This window comes from Humulus lupulus, chromosome 3 (genome assembly GCF_963169125.1).
Source record: "Humulus lupulus chromosome 3, drHumLupu1.1, whole genome shotgun sequence".
Classification (NCBI taxonomy): Eukaryota; Viridiplantae; Streptophyta; class Magnoliopsida; order Rosales; family Cannabaceae; genus Humulus; species Humulus lupulus.
This window is the reverse complement of record NC_084795.1, coordinates 115,699,131-115,709,164: the sequence shown is the minus strand read 5'-3', so window position 1 is coordinate 115,709,164 and position 10,034 is coordinate 115,699,131. Positions and strand designations below refer to the sequence as shown.

Sequence of the window (10,034 nt, the reverse complement as noted above, 5' to 3'; positions counted from 1 at the left end):
TCAAGGATTTGGGACAAGCTAACTATTTTCTTGGCATTCATGTTACTCAAACAGCTACTGGTCTTCATTTGCCACAGAAAAAATATGTTAAGGATCTTCTTTGTAGAGCTCGGATGCAAAATGCAAAACCCATAAGTACTCCCATGAATGATGGTTTGAGACTCTCACATTATGGCAGTGATCCTATCCAAGATGCCACTTTATATCGATCTATTGTCGGTGCTCTTCAATATGCCACTGTTACTCGGCCTGACATTGCTTATTCTGTCAACAAAGTTGCACAGTTCATGCATAATCCTCTTGCTTCTCACTGGATTGCAGTAAAGAGGATACTTCGCTATCTTGCTGGTACATTGGATCACGGTATTCATCACCAAAGGTCTCACACTTTGCATCTTCAAGCTTATAGTGATGTTGACTGGGCCTCAGATCTGGATGATCGCAGATCCACAACAGGTTTTTGCATTTATTTTGGAGGAAATCTTATAGCTTGGCAGTCAAAGAAACAAACAACAATCTCACAGTCCTCCATAGAAGTTGAGTTTCGAAGTTTAGCTAGTGTTGTTACTGAGATTACATGGATTCGATCTTTACTTCAGTAACTTCATGTGCCACTATCTGTACCCCCAACAGTTTGGTGTGACAATCTCAGCTCCGTTATGCTCGCTGCCAATCCTGTTCTTCATGCACGCACCAAGCATATAGAGATTGACCTCTATTTCCTTCGGGACAAAGTTTTGCAACATCAGCTTTATGTCAACCATGTTCTAGCTCTTGATCAAGTTGCTGACTACCTCACTAAACCAGTTTCCAACTCCAGATTTTCTGATCTTAAAGACAAACTCACTGTTGTCTCATTGTCCACACTGAGCTTGAGGGGGCCTGTTAAGGAGTTAGTTACTTAGTTACTTCTAGGTTTGCTAAAGTTGTTAATCTGTTTTATGTTTGATGTTACTAAACAACTTTGTTAGCTCTGTTAGTTTTATTTTTTCCTCTGTATAAAAGGTGCTGATTCTTTTTAATCAGAAAGATCAATATACAAGAATTTCTTCCAGCTCTTTTTCTTTCTCTGAAAAACTTAATACTCATCATAATAGGGATATAATTATCTGATAACAACAAATCGCTAAGGAATAGGGATTTCCCAACAGTTTTCGCGTGTAAAATGTGTCACTGAGCTCAATTATAAGGCTAATACGCTTTCGAGACCAATCCAGACTTCGAGCTCATCATTCTAGTCAACCTCCTCCTCATCTAGCGATTTTTCCAAACTCATTCTTCAGAGAAGGTCAGTGCCTTCGAGCCTACAACCTAACCTCAAACAATGTCACTCATGCTCGAGTGCTAATAACTGGCTAGACCAAGAGTCATGTCAATTTATACAAGTGTATAGCCAACACTTGTTATTTTTGAGCTTACTCTTTTCGAGCCTACATTTCCATGCAATTTATTTATTCTCAAAATTTGGGTGTAACATTTTGCCCCCTCAAAAGTGTTGGTTCGAATCCTCTGAGAAGGAAACTTTTGAACTTCACTTTCAAAAAATGTGTCCACCTACCACACTTGAGTGTGGACACATGTCATTAGGGGTTGCATACCAAGAGTACTTGAGTACCTCCTTATCTGCACACGTCCTTTTCTATGACCTTTTGGCCACCAATTTTCTGGAATCAAACGTGATCCTTTGGATCAAATTTAAACTCAAATCAAGGGTTCAAATCCACCGAACCTTTGACATTCCTTTTGCCTATATATATTCCCTTCTTCCTTGTTCTTTTTCACTTTGGAATATTCATCTTCAGAAAGAGCACATACGAACCAGAAGAAAAACACGAACCTGTTTTTTTCTTTGCATGTTCTCCTAACCAAAAAAAAAAAGTGTCATTTCCACCTTCGGCTCTATGAGATCGTCCCTGCTACCCTTTCTACAATCAACGATATCTTCATACCCACAGTCCACTTTGTGTAAGTTCTCTAATCTTTATGTATACTATTTTTTTTTTTTTTTTTGTGTTTCGTCTGTGCGTAAGAAAAAAAAATTCTGGTTCCTACCAGATTTTTAAAATCGTTTTTGCACTAGATAGTTTTTTATTCAAGTGTGTATAAATTTTTATGGGTACAAACATGTTTATGACAAAAAACTGGTAAAAATGGTTTCTTTATGATTAGGGGGTAATCGAATATAGGCTTAGTGTAGCTTAAGAAATAGGGTTTCGAATTAGGGTTTTAGCGTACATATCCCGATAATATCTCCTTTTTGGGTACCTGCCCACTTTTTCCTAGAAATTCGGGATATGCTTAAAATGATAATAACCGTCCCACTCTCACGTGGGAACACTCTCGATGCCCCAAACTTTATAACAGTTCGGTGTTGGAATTTAAGTTAATCTCACAATTCGAGCCTTTAGGCTCAATTAAACCGATCCCATTATCTCAAGCTTACAATCTCGAGGTATCAAGATCTTAATCCTTTCTTCTTCCTTTTTCTAATAATGGGCCTTCACCTTTCTTCCTTGATAGATGTCGTTGTCTTCTGAGAATTGGTGGGGGCCCGAGCTTGCCATCCCTTACTATCCGTCATTTCCTTGACCTAAATCGCCATTCACACAAAACCAGAAGTTGATTCGCGAGCATAAGGAGCAGTGCAAACAAGATGATATACAAGCCCATTCTCGACATCAGATCGACAAGGTCGAAGAGGGGAAGAAAAAGAAGCTTTGAGTTGCGGTATATCCCAATCCGGGCCATGAAATCTGGCCAATTCTAATAGACCCTAAACTCAAAGTCAACGTAGCCTATTCTTCTAATGAGCTTGCATTCAGCCTCATGGAGGGTTCATCAAATCAACCATCCACAGCCCCCAAATCTCTTTCCATCCCTATCTCGGAGAGCTCTTTTTTTGATGTTGAACACTAGCAAAGTTCCATAACTTTGACCCGACAGATTTCTAAGCTACTTTCCTACCATGGGTTGAAGTTCTCTGGCCAATTAGTATGTTGTCCCGCCAGCTCCGACAAGAGGAGCTGCTTCACCCCTGGCAATGGCGATCCTGAGAGGAAGGTTAAGCTCGCAACCTGGAGTCGTGATCACTTGCAAGCAGGGGCTTTACTACCTCTAAAGGACTACTTCCGGAGTTTTCTGGATTATGTTGGTATCACCCCATTCCAACTCCATACTAACTCGTACAGGGTCCTGGCCATTTTGAGATCATTGTACCAGGAGATGAGGAGCCCTTGACACATGAGATCCTCTATCTATTTTGCCTCAAAAGCAACCCTTCCCGAGCTCGCGACAGAGATGGGTTCTACTACCTTTCGAGCTATCCAAAAGGAAAAGTGGCTATTTGAGGATATCCCCAATCATCCTCCTAATTTCAAGACCATCTTTTTCTAGATGGACAGTCTCGCTCCCTTTCGCTTCTACTCCTTCCAGCAGATTCGTAAGTATTTCGCTAAGATCCTTACTAATTTTATTTTCCCCTTCAATTTTGAGCTCGATTGACTCACTAAAATCTTGCATACAACCAATTATCACCGTCCCCAACCTAGTGACTCCATGAAGGAACATATGGAAGCTATCCTCAAGCTTCCTTACGGTCGGCGATCCCTCACCTACCTTCTTCATGAAGACAAGCTCCGGCTTTGCAACCTTCTTGGCAAGGGTGATTCCATTTACGACTCGGGCATTCGTAAATATGCGAGGTGAGAAGACATCCCAGTGCCCACTACCAAGCTACACGTGAGAGGCGAACACATGGGCTCGAGCTCACGTATCCCTATACCTCGCCCAATCAAACTCTCAATCTCGGATAATGAGGCATAGGACGAGGCCTCATGTAGAGTCCCAGAATGTTTACTTAGCTCGCTAGATAGTTAGTAGTAGTTTATAGTATTTTAGATTTCGTGGATTTTGGTTCAAACCGAGACTTAGTAGGACACTTGTAGCAATAGTTATGGATTTTATAAGTTTAACCTATAGTTTAGAAATATTAATTATAACATAAGGTTTGATTAATATTTTTTGGTCATAGAAATATTTTAATTATAACCTAAGGTTTAGATAAAACCATTAAGAGCATGACACTTGTCATAATCATGTTTATTTAAGGATTTAATTATTGTTTAAATAAAAGAAAGTTCTAGAAACTCTAGAATCTTCCAGAACCATTAAGAGCATGGCACTTGTCACAATCTTGTTTATTTGAGGATTTAAGAATTTTAAATGGATAATTAATTAATAGAAGTCTCTAGAAGATTCAGGAGTGCAGGATTTGATTGGAGAAGAAATGCATTTACGAAAGAAAATTGCTCGGGTATCTTGTTCCTCTGCTACCACTCACGAATCATGGGATAGAAATCTCAAAGAGAGTAATTCATCCCTTGATGTTGAATTTGATTCTGATTCTGAAACTTTTCTACCTTCTTGCGATAATATACATGGCTTAGAAACATCAGAAGACAGGAAAAATTTCAAGGGTAACAATAAAAGCTCCAATCATGATGGGAAGAAATCACTAGCAGTGTCTGACGGTGCCCAGTGGGATATTTTTCGCAGACAAGATGTTCCCAAGTTTATAGATTATCTCAAAAGGCATTCTAATGAGTTTTCTTGCCACAAGTGGGTAAGTGTAAAAGCTAAAATGTTGCCATCTTTTCCTGTCAAATAATTTCTCTTAAACTTTTAACTTGCCTGCCTTAGGTTGATCATCCAATTCTCGATCAGAGTTTCTTTCTTAACACCACTCACAAAATGAGGCTATGTATTGCATGTTTACTTTTAAAAACAAATTATCTTCCTCTCATATATATATATATATATAATATAATTATTTGTTATAAAAGTTATAGAATCTAATGGGAAGCCATCTACATGTTTTTTGCATTATATTCAGCTTGAGGCTGAAGGAGGCTGAAGCGTCACTGGATTTTTTGCTTAATGGTGCCGATGAGGCTTTGATTAGTGCTTTTCTAGTGTTACTGAGAGCCAAAGGAGAGACTTTCGAGGAAGTAAGGTTCCTTTATTCATATCAATGTGAATTTATTTACACTAGATAACTTAGTTTGTCCAGCCAGGATTTTAGACTGTTGAAAGTCTTATTACCATGCTGTTTGGATAGAAAGAACTGTTATCAATGCAATTGTTTATTTTCTAAGAAATTTTGATAGGCTGTAGGTTCTCTACTGAAGAATTTCTGGGGGTATGTTTCAAGGAAATAAGTAAAGAAATGACTTATGGATTTTAGTGGTTAAACAGATTGTGGGGCTTGCAAGGGCGATGATCAAGCATAGTTTAGATGTAGAGGGCTTACTTGATGTAGTGGACATTGTTGGAACAGGTGGTGATGGAGCAAACACAGTTAACATTTTGACTGGAGCTTCAATACTTGCTGCAGCTTGTGGTGCCAAAATTGCAAAGGTGGCATCAATTTTATTGATTACTTGACATGAATGTGATCCCATATTGTAAATTGTTAGAGCTAAACTTGATTTTTTTTCCCTTTAAGCAAGGAAATCGTTCAAGTTCTTCAGCATGTGGAAGTGTCGATGTATTACAAGAGTTGGGGATAGTTATCGACTTGGAACCTGAGGTTGGTGCTGTAAATTTCTGTTTTAGATTAATAAGCTGATAGATTAATAAGATGCTAAACCAATTTCAAATTTGTCAATGTCTTTGTCAGCAACGCTTCTCATCTTGTAAGAGTGTAACTGAACTAATTATCATATCGTTAATTTATCTCCTGATAACAGGGAGTTTCAAGCTGTGTGAAAGAAGCAGGCATTGGATTTATGATGGCTCCAACATATCATCCAACAATGAAGGTTGTCGTCTCAGTCAGGAAAAAGCTTAAAGTAAAAACTGTATTTAATATATTAGGCCCTATGTTAAACCTAGCAAGATTACCATATGCTATTGTGGGTGTCTATGCAGAAGATTTGGTAAGTTTTTTGTCAAATTTTTATAATTTTAAACTTTACTTCTACGTGTTTTGTTGAATTGTGGTCTACATATGATGTTCATGGTGACTAGCAAATATGACTAGCATATCTAAGGCTTTTACATAAATGATGATGGAACCGTTTGTAAAACAAAAAAAGATAAAGTCCACATAGGAATAAACAATAAAGATCTGAATGCCTTTTTTATTTGTGACTTGTGATACTCTCTATCATCTAGCTCAGTCTTATGTAATTTTAGTGTAAATCGTAAGGACCCATCTAGCTGTGTGGAACCAGTTTAACTAATGAAAACAAGGTGTTTATTTTATTTTATAATGTCTATCCTTTAATGCAAATAGATTAAATGGCTTATAAATTCTATATCACTATGATTTGCATGTAATTCACATTAAACAACTCTTTGACAAGCATAATCTTTTAATACCTTATTGCATGTTTCTATGGTTCATTGAATAGGTTTTGAATATGGCTAAAGCATTGCAGCAATTTGGCATGAAACGGGCATTAGTTGTTCACTCAGAGGGCTTGGATGAGATGAGCCCCCTTTGTAATGTGTCTAGTAGTTGGAAAGTTTTGACTTCCATAAGCTCATTTTTTTTATATACAAGTTTCAGTGTACATAATCTTCAAAACTACTCATAAGTTATTTGACACAGGACCTGGGCTAATCCTTGATGTTACACCAGAAAATATTGAGAAATTCTCATTTGATCCATGTGAGAAACTTGTCGCTAGTTTTTAATTTTGTTTTCTTTTCCGTTCAAGGAAATATGCCATTTAGGTTACCAAGATGGAATTTCAGATGTTATATTTCCACTTCAATCTGCTAACAAATCGTTGATTATGCAGTGGACTTTGGGATTCCTCGGTGTTCCTTGGATGACTTGTGAGGTGGAGGCCCAGAGTATAATGCCGAGGCACTAAAGGGTGTATTGTCAGGGGAGAAAAGTTCAATTGCAGATGCATTTGTAAGTATCTCCTTAATTCTTATGACAAAGCACTAGTGCCTTAAGTTTTTTTTGAGAACATAATTCATGCCAAAAACATTGGATCAGATCTTAAATGCAGTAGCAGTGCTCTTGGTTAGTGGAAATGTGCACTCTTTGGCTGAAGGGATCGCTCTGGCTCGCGAGACTCAACTATCAGGAACAGCTATCAAGACGCTCGATCAGTGGATAGATGTGTCCAATGGGGTTTGAATCTTATTGTTTCCATCTCACATGTAAGGATTTCTACCGAATATACAATGGGCTTCAAATTGTAAGGAAAAGTTCTAAGTGGTTATTTTAATTCATTTATTTATTTTTATAATGGCATATTTCTTAAATTTTGAGTGTATGTGTTGCCTCATTTTAGTGCGATTTCTTTTGAGATCGCGAAGAAATTATCTTGAAAGCCAAACTAAAGATGTGAAAACATATTGTTTTTTAGTATATGGCTAGTCTCAAAGCTATTGCTTTAAGTTTTCTTGATCTTTTTGCAATCCTCTACATTTCAAACTTGTGGAAGGATATATTTAGGTCTAGCTCCACAATTTGGCCGAATGTAAAGTTGAGGAGACTAACAGCTTTGATACATATCCCTGAGATAATGTCAATCAATAGCCACCACATTCATTTTAGTGCTAGAAAGTACATTTCCATACTCAAAAAAGAACCAATGTCTTATAATTTAGTGTTTGGTTTCTTTGTTTGCTTTGGTGTAGTTGTGAATTCATTATTTTGTATGTGGTGTCCTCTCTTGGAAATAATTTCCATATCATTTTTCTTGAAGTAATTTGTGATGCTAGATAATAACAATAAAATATTTCTTTGTTTATTTTGCAGATGTGACAAGCAAAATATAAAAGGATACTTAATTTTGAAGGCTTTGTGTTGGCCAGCTGTAGAATATTTTGTGCTGGAAGTAGTAACTTTTCAATATGTTAAATATTTAAGACTACTTGAATACTTAAAGAACATTTTGTTGTTGATGACAGTGTTGAATGTTTTAAACTAATTTGTGGATTGTTAATACAATGTTGAATGTTTTTAGTTTTTGTTATTTGAAAATCAAGTTCATTTGATGATGCTAGTATATATTAGAAAGCTAATTTTAATTATATAAATAAAAAATAAAAATATAATAGAATAAAATAAATTAGTGTTATATAAATGAATATATAACGAGAATTTAAACTTATCTAAATATTAAAATAATACAAAAAATGTGTTATAATATCTATTACAATAACACTTTTTATAAGTAAAGAATTTTGTTATGCAAACTTCATTATATAACACAAAAAATGTGTTATACTAAAGTGTAGTATAACACAAATTTATAAGTATTGAAATGTGTTATATAATCGACTATAAATAATATAATTAAACACTTATATAATTATTAAAACAACACAGAAAGTGTGTTATCGTTGATGGTATAATAACACATCTGTATAACAATGATAAAGTGTTATGTAAAGTACCCTGACCTACGATAACATAGTCGGTCTTAACACGTCAAAAAGTGTAATGGTATGTTTTGATAACACATTTTTGGTCTTATTAAAAGCATTTTTTCTTGTAGTGACTTGCCTTAATGGCTGATCAATCAATACGTGTATAGGATGTGCTTGGAAATAAGGTCGAAGCTTTCGAGATGCATGTATCAGGCATAAATCCATATTCTCCATTAACGGATACCTCGATTCTGCCCCCAGTAACCTTTTACTATCATAGTAAATAAGTTTTTTCACATTCTTGTCCTCCCGAACAAGTACTGCATTGATTGCATGCTCGGTTGTGGCGAGGTATAAGTACACTACTTTCCAATGGTTGGCCTGGATAAGATTGGTGGTTCGGTGAGGTGTTTCTTAAGGTTATGAAACACGAGTTCACACTCATCTGACCATTCAAATTTCTTGCCCCCTCTCAAAATATTGAAGAATGGGAGGCATCTATCTGTAGATTTCGAGATGAACCTACCTAAGGCCGCCATTCGTCCAGTTAGGCTCTAGACATCTTTATGTTTTCGAGGTGAGGGCATATCGATTAATGCCTTAATCTTATCCAGGTTTTCCTCTATGCCCCGAGCATTTACTATGAATCCGAGGAACTTTCTCGAGGATACTCCGAATGAGCATTTATGTGGGTTAAGTCTTATATTGTACTTCCGGGGCACAATGAAGCATTCAGCGAGATCGTCCATATGGTTACAGTTATGCTTGGACTTGACTAGCATATCGTCCACATAAACTTCCATGTTATTCTTTATTTTTTCGGCAAACATCGTATTCACCAATCTTTGGTATGTGGCTTCGGAGTTCTTGAGCCCGAAAGGCATCACATTGTAGCAGTACAAACCTTTTGTTACACCCAAATTTCAAGAATGAATAAATAAGTCTCGAAACGTAGGCTAAAAAAGAGTAAGCTCAAAAACAACAAGTGCCGGTTGTACAATTGTATAGTTTTATATGATTCCAGGCATGTTCAATTATTAACACCCGAGCATGAGTTATATTGTTCAAGCTTAAGTTTTAGGCTCGAAAGCATTGATCTTCTCCGAAGGATGATTTTGATGAAACCACTAGATGAGGAGGAGGTTGACAGGAATGACGAGCTCAAAGTCTGGATCGATCTCGAAAGCATGTCAACCTTAACTCAGGAATTCATTTTCCACGCTGTAAGTATTAGGAAATCCCTGTTCCATAGGAATTTTTCGCTATCAGATTTTAAATCCCAAATATCATATGATAATATATAATTAATGTATTTATTTGCATTTATTCCATAATTTGAACGATTGTTGGTAACTTCCCAAAATAAAGGGAAGATATTCTATCAACCAGACCTATAAATATCATGGGGAATTTCATCTGTACTCACACACAAAACTGTACTGAGAATACTCTGCCAAATTTCTTTCTGAAAAAGCTTTGAGAGAGTATCAAGATCAATAATACTGACTCGTGGACTAGGCAGAAACTGCTGAACCACATAAAAAGTTTTGAAGTTCTTCTATATTTTCTACAATATTGTTTAGTGCTCTTCATAATTAAGTTGACGAAAAATGGCATCAACAGTTTGGTGCTTTCAT

General features: G+C 36.4%; 1 protein-coding gene across 1 annotated transcript; it reads left to right on the top strand.

The window, feature by feature from the left end:
* Nucleotides 1–4,285: 4,285 nt before the first annotated feature.
* Nucleotides 4,286–7,432, top strand: LOC133824954 (anthranilate phosphoribosyltransferase, chloroplastic-like). The gene is made up of 8 exons (XM_062257967.1): nt 4,286–4,617; nt 4,892–5,006; nt 5,254–5,415; nt 5,504–5,587; nt 5,748–5,936; nt 6,414–6,673; nt 6,807–6,925; nt 7,071–7,432. The coding sequence occupies exons 1-6, from the start codon at nt 4,286–4,288 to the stop codon at nt 6,597–6,599; spliced, it is 1,068 nt and encodes a 355-aa protein (XP_062113951.1). The 3' UTR covers nt 6,600–6,673; nt 6,807–6,925; nt 7,071–7,432.
* Nucleotides 7,433–10,034: the final 2,602 nt, after the last annotated feature.

Bases quoted from the DNA above. Each gene is read 5' to 3' on its own strand.
- LOC133824954 (XM_062257967.1), top strand. From the start codon at position 4,286: ATGCATTTACGAAAGAAAATTGCTCGGGTATCTTGTTCCTCTGCTACC. The intron at 4,618-4,891 runs GTGGGTAAGTGT...CATTATATTCAG, and splicing joins AATGAGTTTTCTTGCCACAA to CTTGAGGCTGAAGGAGGCTG. The intron at 5,007-5,253 runs GTAAGGTTCCTT...GTGGTTAAACAG, and splicing joins AAGGAGAGACTTTCGAGGAA to ATTGTGGGGCTTGCAAGGGC.